The 15404-nt window shown below is 38.9% G+C and overlaps 2 protein-coding genes across 2 annotated transcripts; one reads left to right on the top strand and one right to left on the bottom strand.

Annotated features, from left to right (window-relative positions):
• Nucleotides 1-22: 22 nt before the first annotated feature.
• Nucleotides 23-6476, bottom strand: zpax4 (zona pellucida protein AX 4). The gene is made up of 19 exons (XM_016287958.1): nucleotides 6311-6476; nucleotides 6151-6233; nucleotides 5981-6070; nucleotides 5754-5881; nucleotides 5134-5274; nucleotides 4979-5053; nucleotides 3883-4053; nucleotides 3672-3768; nucleotides 3086-3309; nucleotides 2830-2983; nucleotides 2541-2749; nucleotides 1968-2085; nucleotides 1614-1819; nucleotides 1385-1502; nucleotides 934-1103; nucleotides 768-865; nucleotides 520-629; nucleotides 292-438; nucleotides 23-77 (listed from the first exon to the last, which is right to left on the bottom strand). The coding sequence occupies exons 1-18, from the start codon at nucleotides 6331-6333 to the stop codon at nucleotides 299-301; spliced, it is 2355 nt and encodes a 784-aa protein (XP_016143444.1). The 5' UTR covers nucleotides 6334-6476; the 3' UTR covers nucleotides 23-77; nucleotides 292-298.
• Nucleotides 6477-10297: 3821 nt separating this feature from the next.
• Nucleotides 10298-15087, top strand: LOC107597093 (uncharacterized). The gene is made up of 8 exons (XM_016288000.1): nucleotides 10298-10586; nucleotides 10955-11026; nucleotides 11169-11240; nucleotides 11448-11623; nucleotides 11703-11760; nucleotides 13362-13533; nucleotides 14144-14341; nucleotides 14660-15087. Exons 1-8 carry the CDS (start codon nucleotides 10575-10577, stop codon nucleotides 14764-14766), a joined length of 867 nt encoding a protein of 288 aa, XP_016143486.1. The 5' UTR covers nucleotides 10298-10574; the 3' UTR covers nucleotides 14767-15087.
• The last annotated feature ends 317 nt before the right edge of the window (nucleotides 15088-15404 follow it).

The raw sequence follows: 15404 nt of genomic DNA, 5'->3' as shown, positions 1-15404 counted from the left end.
TTTACACGGCCCAAGACAAAAATGCTTAAGATTCAAGTTTATTAAATCACGTCAAATCTAAAAGCCTCCATTAGGACCTGGGGAGAAGGGAAAAAAAATAATATATATATATATTTATTCACCCATTAACAAACTTCAGTTGCTGCCTTAAGTAAACTTGGTTGTACAAGTCTTTAACTTACATTAAACTTCAACTTAATTTAAATTGCTCAACTTATCGGAGTAAAAGTACTGTAAAAACATAAGTTGCCATGACTTCTTGTAAACTGATTAAATAAATAAAAATACCACCTAATGATCACTGGGCATATTTGTCAAGGGGCGCACTCCACTGGCCCACTCGTGCATAGTCAGCTGGTTTCCTTGCAACAGATCCCCAAAAAGAGGGCTTCACAGTTAGTTTCTGCAGTTGCATGGGCTTAAGCACTTGGGGAGGAACTGAAAAATTGAAGGCATGATTAAGATAAGCACTTCCACCGAGTAGTTCTAAATCATAGGTATTCAAGCAGATTAACTTACCAGTCACAGGGTCCTTGATAAATCCAATTCCAGGCGTCTCGGCTCTGAACTTTCGGTCCACAAAAGAGCTTTCAACGCTATGTACTGGGTAAATGCACCTTATGGTCATTCTGATTAAGTCAAAAGATCTTGTAAACGGTTTTGAAACCAGCAGAGTCATAGTTGCACAGCTTTAGCACTTTCCTTTGTTTTTAGAGCGCCATATTAAAAATAGTTTACTAGGGGTGCTCAGACCCTCAATAACATACCTGTATGCAGCATCTCTTGTGATGACTTGCCTGCTGTCCGTGGAATACAAATCATGAAATATGATCTCATTTTCATAGATCACATACTGCTGATCAATCTGAAAGGCAAGTTGAATAGAGACATCGTCAGATTTCACAACCCCTCCCCCCCCCCAAACAACTTTACCTGAAATCTAGTCCCACAAGTGTTAAGTCCAAAAGAGAAGAGGACTCTGGTCTCATCAGTTTCTTGGGGTCTGCAGCTTCGGTCCAACAGTGTGGTTCTGGCAGGATCGGCATAAGGTACAACTTTAGTGATGTCAGTCACTACAGTCATCACGCCCTCAGTAGTGCACACTTCAAAGATAAAGAAAAAATTCAGAAGGGGGGGGGGGGGGAAGAGACCGGTATTAGATCAAGCAAGCCAAAGCCCACAGAAACCAGCTAGCTATATACACACACACACACACACACCTCTCCCTCAACATTTGAAGTGGATCAAAGTTGTCCTAAAACCAAAATGCATTCTTGTCTTAGGACAACTTTGATTAACTTCAAAGGTTGACTACTGTATATGCGTGCTTTCTGATGCCAACCTTGACAGATTTGGGGCAAGTCAATAACAGCCATTACATTACCCAAAAGCTCAGCGGTTTGGAAGCGGCAGCGTTTGGCTGAGGACTTCTCAAACTCCAGGGTTTTAACATTTCTGGAGAGAATTTCAAAAGTGCCATAGAACTGCTGTAGAGTAATATCCTATAACATAGGGAGACTTCAGGTTAAATTTCAGCCACACTGTCACAACTCCATTATGAGAATTTTAAAGTGGCTTCTGCAACTGGGCCCTGCTTGTGGTTTAAGTTGAACCTCATAAACGTATCCAATGGTAAACAGAGGCACAGCCAATATTAATGTGGTGCTGTCATTGGTCAGGATGTAGCCACGCTCCGATGCCAGCTGTGGGGTCAGGGTGTAAGACCCAATGGCAATGTCCCACAAGTAGTCATACTGCTGATGGTCCTTCATAAAGCTTATGCCATTGTCAGTACACATGCTGTCAAACACTGGAGGTACTGTGGAAACAATTAAAAACACCCCCTAAAATGTATGGAAGACCATACTACACTAAGTGTCAAAAGCGTTTGATTCATCTGAAAATAGTCTCATGTCCAAGATCTAAAACCATAACTTTTAAAATGCGGAAAAGTTAATGGTTCTTACTGGCATCAGCGACTAAAGCAGACACAGAAGAAAAGTGGTAATATGCCTCCATCTGAGGTATGATGTTCAAAGTCCATTTAATTTCCAGAGTGTACTTCAAAACGCCCACCGAAATGTACTGCAAGAGAGACAAAACACTGAAACCGAAGACGAACATTTAACACACGGGTCTGAAGTTACAGCCACTTGGTCTTACAAGCATGCAGCAAGTCCATAGAGCAGGGTTTCATAATACAGTTGTAAAATTCTCAAACATGGATACAAAATTCACATTAAGCTGTACACTACACAGCAAAATCTCAACTGCCTGCAAAAGTATCTTATCTTTATATAAATTTGGATCTAAAAAGCATCTGTCCATGCCCAACGTCAACTACAGTATACTTGCTTAAGTATACCACCCATGCATCTCAATTGCTTGAGCGGTCACAAAGCCCATGTTAAAGATCACTGTACTTCAACCTGCTAACATGAATGCATCAAGAAAGACCATGACTTTCTGTAAAACTGCTTTGAAACGGTGCATTACAAAAAGTCCTGACCTAGAAAACCGTGAACAAAAACAAACCTCACCTGCTTCACAACAAATTGGTCATCAAAAGGCACCCTAATGATGTACGCAAAGGTATTTTTGCCTTCCGAGACTCTGGTGATGGAGTACCCCATCTGTGCGGCAGTCAATACAGAGATCGCCTGCCCATTCAGCTCCACGGACACCAGTTCCACATCAGAAGGAATATTACCCAGGTAGACCTGGAAGACTCGCTCCTCAAGGGTCGTTTCTGGATGAGTCAGTACAGTTAAAGTAAACCCATCACCCAAAGAGAAGCAGCGATATGCCCAAACATTCGTTCCAACTCACGGTTAACTGAAAAGGATGGATGAGGAATTGGTGGAGTAGCCATCTGCCGGACCACATTATGCTTGGTCACCACACCATGCTGGTCCACAAGCATTTGCTGGTAGGTCAGCTGGACTATGTACAGCTCATTATACACATTTTCCATCACAAAGCTCTGTAGACAAACAAACGATTCATAATCTCCTAATCTACTTGCTTCAGGATGCATCAAAACTAATTCCAGGATCATACATGGATAAAACTTCATGGAGCATACCTTTCGTGTTCCTCCCTCAGCAGCAAAGGGGATGCTACTCTCTACGGTCTCTTCAGCAACGGTCACAGAGTAGCCTCGGTCTATCGCAGCCTGTTCATCTACAACCTCACCATCAACTCCTATGCCTACGTACTCGCTCCTCAACTCAGAGGGTCCAACAACCAGGGGAGTCATTACTGCAGGGGTCCTCCAGCGAAGTCTGTAGCCATCAAAAGAGCCTTTATCTGAAAGTTGAAGAATCAGTGTAAATATGGAACCTGAATGTGACACTTGCAGCTCTACAGAGAGTCAGTAACGGGGGGGGGGGGGGGGGGGGGGGGGAGATATGTACTCACTCCTGAACTCAGAGCGTCCAACAACCAGAGGAGTCATTACTGCAGGGGTCCGCCAGTGGAGTCTGTAGCCATCAAAAGTGCCTTCATCAGAGTAGTAAATTAACACAAAAAAAGGGGGGTCGTCAAACTGTCCAAATACAGAAGCGCTGAAGGCGACTCCTGTAACATTGTCCTGTAACATACACTCATCGTTTTAATACACAACAGTTTGTCCAGTTGTTGTTCTTACCAGTGTTAACTAAATTTCTTACCTAGTGAACAGGCAGCAACCAGGTCCACCATGACCACCATCCAGTTCTGTCTGAAAAACACTGTGGCTCGGATCACTTCAACCGCAACACCATTAACCTGAAACAAGTTTGATGCAGCAATTGAGATTACAAGGAAATCCTAACCGTTTAAATGCTTGAGATCAGGTCACATGCCCCTATTCAGAGAGTTAGATGACATTAACCACCATACCATTTTTACAGAAGCATGGCGTTGTCCAAAGGTTGTTCGAAAGACAAGTCTGCCAGGTGTGACCATTATGAAGTAGCCCAGAGTAGCAGCATTTTCAGTTGACATGACCTCAGACTGCTGGCCCTCTCGTTGTAGCATCACCTGCCAGGCCTCAACAGCTGAACTTTGGGCCTGGTTGCAAAAACAAAATGTACCAAAGACCACGATTTAAAAGTTAACTCCTTAAAGGGGTCATAATGCGATTTCAATTTTTCCTTTCTCTTTGGAGTGTTACAAGCTCTTGGTGCATAAAGATCTGTAAAGTTGCAAGACTAAAGTCTCAAATCCAAAGAGATATTCTTTATAAAAAGTTAAGACTTCTCCATGCCCTCCTAAAATGCCTAGTTTAAACACGCCTCCACATCACTGTGTGGGAAGATTTACATAACGCTGCCCAAATGTTCACGCAAAGGTGTAACTTCTCACTGTAGTATTGTTGCCGCCGCCATGTTGTGAAAGCGAAACTACTTTGTTTGGCCTCCTAAAAGGGGACGATATCAGCTTCATCATGCCTAGAGCTGATCCGTGCTGGTTGCTGAGGAAAAACCATCAACTTTGTGCTGTGGCTCGCCGGATCAGCCTTCACCGTAGCTGAAGCGGAGTCCAGCCAGGGGTCATCACAAATGCAGACATGGTTTTGAGTTTACGCGGCGCAATACATAACACAGTACAAGTCATTACAATCAGTAATTATGTCCCCACTGGATGCAACAAATGCCTCGTTTGTAAAGGGTTGTCTCATCGCGCCGGGACACATGGAAACCATAGACTATGATGGAAACGCAGTATGGTAAGGGGCATAACATTTCTGTCACACGCTTGAGGTATTCAGCCAATCATAACGCACTGGATAGCTGGCCAATCAGAGCACACCGCTTTTCAGACCGATGAGCTTTGTGAAAATCGACACATTTCAGAAAGGCGGGGCATAGAGGAGAAACCATGTACATTGTGGAAAATAACATGCTTTTTGAACCTTAAACATTGCATTACACCAAATAATGTTCTTTTTAGCAACATCCTATGACCCCTTTAAGAACAAAAACTAGCTGCTTACCACGGCTAAAGCTGCAGAGAAGTCTTCTTTAATACTGCCAGCTGTAGGACAAGGTAGATCAGTTCTCACAGACACCTATTGGAGAAGAGGAAACACTTTACAAATAAAGCAGGGCAAATGCATTATATGAAAAAGTTTAAAGTTAATACTCGTACCTCCATGTAGTTCTCCTCACAAGTAACCACCCTCGGAGAGAAAGGAGGAACAGAGCAAGTCTTGGAGACATTGAAAAATGAGTCTTTGCCATGCTTATCCATAATGAACACAGCAAACATGAAGGTGAAGACCTCATCTTTCTGAAAATCACAATAAAAGTTATAAGCTTGGGGTCACAAAGAACATTTGTTAAAAAAAATTAATCTCATCATACTAACAAAAAGCTGCATTTGATTGAAATACAGTTTTAGGTTATGACGGGTCAAAGACAAACTACTAGTTTAGAACACATTTTAAATTGTATTCCTGTGACAAAACTGAAAGGTCAAAAGCTTATCACACAATCCCCAAGAAAGCATTCATACATGCCGATTTGGTGCACAACTAACATTCCTCAACGCTGAAAACGGTCATGATGCTTAAACAGTGACACATTTTGGAATTCTTTGAACAAAGTGTTAAAGACCACTTCTATAAAATAGAAATGCTACATCTCTGCTAAACAAAGCTAATTTTTCCAAACCGTTATGGAAGTGTAGTACTCAAATATGCATTAATTTGATCAAGTAACAAAACTGAAATGGTTCTTCTTTTGAACTTTCTATTTTGGATTCTGTACCCGATTGCCCGTGTGACAGGAGAAGTATGATGCTCGGAGATCAACACGACCCAGCAAAGGCAGGACAGAGTAAGTGTAACCACACTGAGCCCCATAGCTCTCTGTGACAGGATACGCACCGGTGGCATCTAAGAGACCAGCAAGGAGAAGAGAAGGGGGGGGGAACCATACACCACATTAAACTAAATTGTAAACTTAAGAAAAATTTAAATTAAATTCAAACTCACCAATGGCCTCAAAACGAGGCTCACTGCCAGAAGGTGGTATGTCTACCGAGATGAACAGGGAATGGGCCTTGCATTCAACCACAATGGGAACTATGAGCAAAACAAAAGACAAAGACGCAGTTTGAAACAAGAAAACACATAATGAAAGCCATCTTTCTGCAAGCCCTTACCTTGTGGAAGTCTAGAGGGCTGTTGCAATGCATTTTTAGAGTCACGCAGTGCACAAGCTACGGCACACAGAAGAAGCAGCCCTCTAATAAGACATGAACAAACCCAAGTTGCTAATGGATTCATATTGCATACAGACAAAAAGTCTTAGAAAACAATTACCCTGAAACAAATCCAAAAGCCATAGTCACTGATTAACTAAGTGTCTGTAATGTGAAAGCCTAAAACACTACCAAACCTACATTACCACTAAAACAATATCCTGAGCTATGCGGCTAAGAATGGCAATATGTGACTGACGGCTATATTTTTAATGTTGATTGACTTGTTAGCAGTTGGATGTGTTGATTGGCTACTTCAACAGCAGCTGTGCTTATTAGGACATGACATAATTAACAGACCAGGGGTGTCCAAACTCGGTCCTGGAGGGCCAGTGACCTGAAGAGTTTAGCTCCAACCCCAATTAAACACACCTGAACCAACTAATCAAGCTCTTATAGGCATACTAGAAACTTAAAGGCAGGTGTGTTGAGGCAAGTTGGAGCTAAACTCTGCAGGATACCGGCCCTCCAGGACCGAGTTTGGGCACCCCTGTTCCAGACTTTCCTAGTTGGCCCATTATCCAAAGCTGAAAATGTTTTTTTTTTAATACATATTAATTAGCTTTATGACAACAACAACAACAACAATAATAATAATAATAATAATAAAGGAATATTGAATTAGCATGTTGTGAGTTCGGCAATTGAACTTCATCTGTTCAGAGACAACAAAACAACCAATGAGAGAAGAAAAAAAGATCTACACATGCATGGTAGTCATTGCTGTAGTCATAAAATGTTAAAGAGGAAAAGAAGAACACAGTTTAAATATTTATTTGCGGGCTGATATTTGTTGGCTTATATAAAATACACAGTAGAAAGCAGGAATAAAATCACTGAGAAACAAGTAAAGGAACAGCAAGGTTAAGGTGTAATTTAAGTGTACTAACCAAGCCATTCTGTCTGGATCAAAGTGTTGCACTTTAAACATAGAGTCATGCATACAAAATACTACTGTTCTTCTAATCATTCACTTCTTTCAGTCTTTAAGTTATTCACTCATTTTAGCCATTAATTTTTATTTGGTATTTTGAGATATAACCTTTTCAGCTGTACAACAAATCATTCATTCTGAATTAATTGAATAAATCTGACTAAAGGATTATTGAACCAATGTAATGGTGTATCTGTCCACAAGGTAGAAGCAAAGATACACAAAACTGTGCCAGGAAGCATATGCGTTAAAATGACATAATTTGACAATCCTAAAAGAAATACAGATTATCAACTGAATGATGTACTAACTCAGCATATAACATATGGAGACATGATACCAATAAATAAAGCTAAGTAGATGATTTGCCTGTACATGCTGTCATAATTACTTGCAATATATTTAAATAACTGTAAAATGTCACAGAAACACTGTAACATTTTCTTGCCACTAACTCAATAATAAAAAAGACATAATAAAATATCACAATAACAAATTTGAACCATATAAAAATGAAAATGCAATTGAATTTGCATTACATCTAGGCCTGAGAATGTGTGACTCTCACATCTATAGTGTCATCATGACATGCTTGCAGGAAATGCCCCCAGCATGACAGACCAGCTCTGTGTGATCAGTCACAGTTATTTCTCTATTTTTTCCCTTCCATAAAGGGGAATAACAGAAATCACTAAGACAAGTCTAACATGATAAAACAATAAGGGGGTTTTAAGTGAGTTTCAGTTTTAGATTTATAAAAACGATGACAGAGAGCTATGAGCTATATATATCTATATGACCAATTCTATCCTAAAGTTCAAATGGACTGCAAAACTGTCTTTTCCAAAAGGGGTGCTGACGTCTGTTAAAGTCTTTTCCTCCCATTTGAGTCTTATTCTGCACTCACAGCATGGCCTTCAGCACCCATCCACATATCAGCATCCAAAAGATGAGCGGTGGAAAGAAAACAGAATCAAATGACATGGACTAAAACAATTCACTCAAGTACTGAACATAAAGCATAAAGACAGCAGTGTTCAATGGAATGAAATCTTTTGGCCTGAAACAAAAGAATGAACTGACACAACCTGCACCACATCCTCCAGCTTTTATGAATCAGGGCTAAAACAAAAATAATATTCTGCGTTTGGCTAATGAGTGGATATATTTCAGGGGACATTTGAAGGGTTTGTCTGAATGGAAAGAGCAAAACGAGTGAATGAAACCAGCTTTTCAGTGTAATTGAATAGAGTAGACACATTGTACTTCTCTGTTATAAAGATTCTCACATTGAAGGTCCAGAAGTGAATTATTTACATTGATTAATTAAATAAACAGTGGCTGAATATCGAGCTCTTTTCAGGCTACGTAATCTTTATAGGATGTCCATAGATAGTGTTTAAAAAGCACAGTGTAGCTATATACAGGAAAAGAACATAATGCAGTCAAGCTAAACTGTCAGACAGGAAGTGAGGTCAGTTTTGAAACGTAAACCATCCGATAACATACCACTTAAATGAACAGAGGTGACACTATAAAACGGAGTAATTTCATTTTTGAATATATTTGAAATCTTTTTTAATACTAAAATGTCAGAACCAAAAGCTTTTGGCATTCATTTTAAAAACACTATTTTTATTTGAAACTAGAAGTAGCATTTAGGAACGATAGGCGCCTTGAAAGAAAGAGGAAGAAACGATCACAAACTATAATGAGAAACAGTGAACTCATATCATACTTCTTTATTATATTCTGAGAAGTGACTAAAAGTGAAACCGTGACATCAGTAGCCTACATTGGTCCAGCATTTTGGTTTTACAGCAGAACAATTAATAAGATGACTGATTAAAACAGAAAGTACATCATGTGTTCTGCCCCAGAGTGTTTTTGCAGCTAGTAGACATTCCACTGAATCTCTTCTGGCAGTATTGTATGGCTGCAATTGTGTTCACTTCCTGTTGTGGGCACCAGGGTGGCGTGACATCATTTTGCTTGATATATGCAGTGAGTCATTTCTAGTCAACACAGAATTCACCAGCTACAGATTGTGTCCTTGTTGTGAACCTGAATTTTATAGTATGTGTGATTGATTCATGTGCTGAAATTAAAGATGAAAAAACGATTGACCTTTTACGGTAACATAACTGTAAGAACATGATACATACAAACGTATAGCCTACTGATGTGCAAGTCACCAATTTATTGGCACAGGCAGTATTAGTAGTGGGAGACAGATGATTATATGACATGAGAAAACTTTGAAATCTGGTTTGACGGTTTTAGAGTGGTTTAGGGGCACTTGTTAGCTGGCCAGGCTGGGAGACCACCAGGCCTACCATCTGAACCCCAGCCTATAACCCTTCTAAGACATGCAAACCACAGATTCATAAGCAATAATACTGCATAATTTCTTCATTTAAAGCAGGGGTCACCAGACTCGTTCCTGGAGGGCCGGTGTCCTGCAGAGTTTAGCTCTAACCCTAATTAAACACACCTGAACCAGCTAATCAAGGTCTTACTAGGTATACTTGAAACTTGCAGGCAGGTGTGTTGAGGCAAGTTGGAGCTAAACTCTGCAGGACACCGGCCCTCCAGGATCAAGTTTGGTGACCCCTGATTTAAAGTGACGTGACATGTGGCCAAGTATGGTTACCCATACTTGGAATTAGTGCTTAATTGCATTTATCCCATCCTAAGTGCACACACACAGCAGTGAACACACACACACACACCGTGAACACACACCCGGAGCAGTTAACTTTAATCAGTTAACTTTGGTTATTACGCAATAAGTAATGATCTGGCACTGTGGCTAAATGCAAATAATAACCATGTTGCTAAATTACAGTGCCTGACGACACCGCTATTATATTTAGCTACATAGACACTGAATAATTCTTAACTGAATACAAAATGGCGGTGACTATAAGTTCCAGATTTTACCTGTTGGTCAGAACTGTTTATGGTTGGTCATAAATTGATTCAATTTGATTCCTCAAATGTATCCTGTGATGTTGTGTTAAAGTTTACTCTCCAAAAATACATCAAAGTATAAGTATCATACATATGGTTTCGTTTTTCTTTAAGAGCACAACACGCAGATGATCCCTTGTGCGCGACAGAAGCATCTGCACAATGATCAGCGCGAGATCAAATTCCAAATAAGACCTAAAATCCGAAAAAACTATAACCGTGAAGGAGAAACATTAGGATTAGAGACTATTGCATGCATTATTAATTTAACAAAAAAGTGATACAATGCATTGCAGAGGGAAGACGAAGAAATGGATGTGGGAATAGGCGTGACAGTGTGCTTGCATTAATTTGCTCAGTGTAAATGCATCGCATTTACAGCAAATTGGTTTGAGTGTCCATCAGTGCACGTGTAAACATGAGTTCTGGTGTAAGTATATGAAAATGTCTTTTGATTGCATGCTTATTTATGCGCAAATGTCCAGATATTGCGGTAACTAACCGGTTAGATTTAGTTCGACAGCCATAAACGGTGTTGCAGAGGTCGTATCATGATGATGTGTTTGGTGAAAACATTAATTGTATGTTCGCATATTAAATGCAAAGGGTTTTATTTTCTCAATCCATCGCTGGCAATGACAGGCTTGGTTGCCGTTGCCTAGTAACGAGCCCTTAGTGGATGTGGGCTTCATCAAATCTTGTTCATTCACCATTAAAAGCCATTTGTTGTTATATAAGTGTGTATTGTGTACCTTATAAGAACAACTAATTATCTAAACTGTTTTGCCTTTGTGATAGATGCAGGAACATGAACAAAGGGCAAGACTTCAGCACTTCCTGTCGGAGCTTGCAATACTGGGGTCTTTACAGGTGGGCTTTTCCTGAAGCAATACTTTTTACAGTTTCAATTGTTTCAAATCAGTTTCAAAGTTATTTAATTAAAACTGCACGACTTTCTGAGGCAGTTAAAGCTCATGCCGCTGTTTTTGCTTTGTTTTATGTCTGTCTGTAGGGCTTCCATTATTTTCAGCCCTGGCTAAGAGGGAGAGAGGAACTTCTGCTGACTGTGGTCAATGATGACTTGGTGGGGGTCTTTGTTTCGCCGTTTCTCTCTCAGATTTTTTATATTAAAAATGTGTTTGAGAAGATGTTTGGAGATGTTAAGTCATACAGTGCAGCTTCAAACATACACGTTTATCTCTGGAAACATTAAACATAGTTCATCTCAAGCTTAAGTGCTGCTGCATCAGTGACAGTTGTATCTTATGGCAACGTGACTCTTTGCTCACAGGGATGGCGTTCTCCTGGGTTCGCCGTGTCTGTGGCCTCCACCTTTACCAGCTCAACCTGCAGTAGCAGTTGCAGTCTGGACAGCGACTACGCCAGCTCGCCTTTAGCAGGAGAAGGGCCACCTCCACAGTACAAACCAGAGACACCAGACGCCACACAGCAACAAACTCCCAGCAGGTGGAGGAAAAATATCCTTGGACTGTAGCAATTATAAACTAAGTGCTGTATATCAATTATTTTCATTACTCACTCACAGGAATGTTGATTCTCATCTTCTCCCAGCCTCACCCAGTGAGAGAGAGATCGCTGTTCCTGTGAGTATCATTGCCAATGTCAAATTCACATATGTGACCCTGGAGCACAAAACCAGTCATAAGCAGCACGGGTATATTTGTAGCAATAGCCAAATTTAAAATTATTTATTTTTCTTTTATGCCAAAAATCATTAGGATATTAAGTAAAGATCATGTTCCGTGAAGATATTTTGTAAATTTCCTACTGTAAATATATTAAAACTTAATTTTTGATTAGTAATATGCATTGCTAAGAACTTTATTTGGACAACTTTAAAGGGAATTTTCTCAATATTTTGATTGTTTTGCAACCTCAGATTCCAGGTTTTCAAATATATTTTTGTATCTCGGCCAAATATTGTCCTATCCTAACAAACCATACATCAGTGGAAAACTTATTTATTTAGCTTATCAGCTTTCAGATGATGTATAAATCTCAATTTTGAAAAATTGACCCTTATGACTGGTTTTGTGGCCCGTGGTCACATATTAAGAACATTACTAATCTTAAAATGCACAGGCAATTCGTTTAGGTTTGAAAAAATAATCACTAACGTTCAAAAGTTTAGGGTCTGTATGCTTTTTTTATGATTTTGAAAGAAATCTCTTATGCTCACCTAGGCTGCATTTATTTGATCAAAAATACAGTAAAAACAGTAATATTATGAAATATTATTACCATTTAAAATAACTGTTATTTTAATCTATTTTAAAATAATTATGATTTTTCTTTACTTAACCCAAATGTTTGAACAGTAGCGCACATATCAATTAAAGAGATTAAAGATGAAATACAATTAAGTTGCATAATGCACTCTTGCTATATACAGGCGCATCTCAATAAATTAGAATGTCGTGGAAAAGTTCATTTATTTCAGTAATTCAAATCAAATTGTGAAACTCGTGTATTAAATAAATTCAATGCACACAGACTGAAGTAGTTTAAGTCTTTGGTTCTTTTAATTGTGATGATTTTGGCTCACATTTAACAAAAACCCACCAATTCACTATCTCAACAAATTAGAATACGGTTGGTTGTGCATCTTTTTCTTCCACACTTTTTCTTTCCACTCAACTTTCTGTTAACATGCTTGGAAACAGCACTCTGTGAACAGCCAGCTTCTTTGGCAATGAATGTTTGTGGCTTACCCTCCTTGTGAAGGGTGTCAATGATTGTCTTCTGGACAACTGTCAGATCAGCAGTCTTCCCCATGATTGTGTAGCCTAGTGAACCAAACTGAGAGACCATTTTGAAGGCTCAGGTGTTTTGAGTTGATTAGCTGATTGGCATGTCACCATATTCTAATTTGTTGAGATAGTGAATTGGTGGGTTTTTGTTAAATGTGAGCCAAAATCATCACAATTAAAAGAACCAAAGATTTAAACTACTTCAGTCTGTGTACATTGAATTTATTTAATACACGAGTTTCACAATTTGAGTTGAATTACTGAAATAAATGAACTTTTCCACGACATTCTAATTTATTGAGATGCACCTGTAATAAAGTGTTGTATATACAATAGTTTACCTTTAACTTTTAGGTTTTCTGTAAGTTATCAAGATTACATTTCTGATTGTCTTGCAGTGGTCAAGGCTCTCACAAGATTTTTTTTCATTGCAGGAAATTAACTGCACCCTGTTCTTGTTAGCCGGCTATGCCAAGTATGGGCAACCTTATGTCTGGATTCGATCCAATCATGAGCGCCTAGTAAACGTCGGAGGAACTGATACGCTAATCAAAGATACACCAATGAAGCTGAAGTCCATCACAGACTGGGTTTCAACATCCCAAGGTTTTAATATCTTTAAACTTCTTTATTTCACCATCTTCAACTTTTATTGGCCATTTTTTCACTATTTTATTATATACAATATGTCTTTATGCTCCTGAATCAAAGTTTGGAAACTTTAAAAAAAAAATTTAAACAAGGTTAAAGATGATGTAGTATTAGTATATATTTATTTAATGCCATGCCAGCATCTTAGGCTATTTTCATGGCAAAAACAATTCAAAACATACAAGTATAACAAATACAATAAAAACCAGCTAACAAACAAACAAGTTATATCACACAAGATTCTTTACATTAACATATGATAACATTTTTAAAAACTTTTTCTGACAAAAAGTGAGTTCACTTCATAAAAGAGTTTTCTACGTACATTAAAAGCTAGACAGTCCAATAAAATATGTTTGACTGACGGGGGAATATTGCAAAACATGCTAAATATTATGTATAAATATAAATACAACTTGCTTTAGTGGTTGTATATCCATATATTGCTGTGTTACCATAAAGCATATCAATCCCCAAGTCCACCAGAAGGATAGTAATCAAACATCTGTACTTTTCATTTTACAAGGGTCTTACATAACACACAAACCTTTCATCTACTCTGTAGTAACTCATGTATGGGATGTAGTGAGTGAGTTGGTGGGACTGTGCACCATGCCGCCTCCCGACAACCCCTTCTCTTTGGACATGCGCTACCTCCAAACCCTGTCCCTCCCAGAGCGCTTCCTGGTCACTGGGGCCCTCCTGAATTTCCTGGAGATGATTGTGGTTCAGGGAAGCCGAGAGGAACCGTTCTATGATCTGGGTGAGCACAGAGCCTGAGTTACTTTGAAAGATAGGAGTCCGGGAAATCTAGGATCCAAATATTTGGAACGTTCTTTTGTCATTGTGCTCATACGATAAAGGGTGTGAGCAAGAAAAACAATACAAAAATCTAAACATAGCAAAGTCTTAGGCCTGCTTCATACATCCTGTGTCTGTTGTATATATTCATTTTGCTGTGGCACAAAAGCACTTATTGTTTTGCATAGAGCCATAGCAGTTATTGGTTTGTGTGAAACAGGCCTTTGGCTAGATTTGACCATCTTCCTCTAATGCGTATTTCCTCTACCCTATTTCTTAGTTGTGGAAGAGTTGAAGCCACTGAGACGACTTCATTTCCAAAGCCTCTCTGAGGTCCAAAGGTTTCAAGGCAGCGACAGGACTCCAAGTCCTTTATTCGCCAATTGAAACGGGTACTTAAAAAAAAAAAAAATCAACAACATCCAAGGGTATTAAACTCCAAAGATCACCGTTTTTACTATCTGGCATTAAAACTCCTAGAGTCTAATATTGTAACAATCTGAACCATGAACTAACCGGTTTTGTTATTTATTTTTGATATTTAGGACCATTAATTTATGTACAAACAAAGAGGTTTAATAATGACAGCTTTAGCCCTGTGACTGTAAGCGTCTGAATGTCAGCCATTGCATGTTTTTGTGAACCACATACGTCTTTGAAAAGTTACTAAATCAGATGAGAGTACTTTAATCCCTCAAATTAAAAGATTTGCGCCACAGGACTTACACAGAAACGGCTCCCTCTTTAAAGACCTAATCTGTCCTGAAATTCAAGTAACAACTGGCTTCTTAAAAGTTTGTGGTGACTTTTGCGTGTTTAATAAATTAATAGAATACAAGACAAATGTTTCACGTATAAAAAGTTTAATATTCCATAAAAGACATTTAATATTTAAATATCTACACAAAAATAGGTTTAAAAGAAGGTACAAGAACATTCATAGAACATTAAACACCTCATAAAGCAGACAGAACAGATCCAACAACAGATCTGAGGTCGTTGTAATGCAAGATACGGTTTAATAC

The sequence above is a fragment of the Sinocyclocheilus grahami genome, unplaced genomic scaffold (genome assembly GCF_001515645.1).
Source record: "Sinocyclocheilus grahami isolate Dianchi unplaced genomic scaffold, SAMN03320097.WGS_v1.1 scaffold227.1, whole genome shotgun sequence".
Taxonomy (NCBI): domain Eukaryota; kingdom Metazoa; phylum Chordata; class Actinopteri; order Cypriniformes; family Cyprinidae; genus Sinocyclocheilus; species Sinocyclocheilus grahami.
The sequence above is the reverse complement of the archived record's forward strand: the minus strand, read 5'-3'. Positions and strand labels throughout refer to the sequence as shown.

What these genes read in the sequence shown, in the direction of transcription:
- LOC107597093 (XM_016288000.1), top strand. An exon ending in CTGTGGTCAATGATGACTTG is followed by an intron (nt 11,241 to 11,447) that starts GTGGGGGTCTTT and finishes CTTTGCTCACAG; the next exon opens with GGATGGCGTTCTCCTGGGTT. An exon ending in AGAGAGAGATCGCTGTTCCT is followed by an intron (nt 11,761 to 13,361) that starts GTGAGTATCATT and finishes TTTTCATTGCAG; the next exon opens with GAAATTAACTGCACCCTGTT.
- zpax4 (XM_016287958.1), bottom strand. Translation starts at nt 6,333, where the DNA reads ATGGCTTTTGGATTTGTTTCAGG. An exon ending in ACCAATTTGTTGTGAAGCAG is followed by an intron (nt 2,086 to 2,540) that starts GTGAGGTTTGTT and finishes TCTCTCTTGCAG; the next exon opens with TACATTTCGGTGGGCGTTTT. An exon ending in ACAAGAGATGCTGCATACAG is followed by an intron (nt 630 to 767) that starts GTATGTTATTGA and finishes TGACTTAATCAG; the next exon opens with AATGACCATAAGGTGCATTT.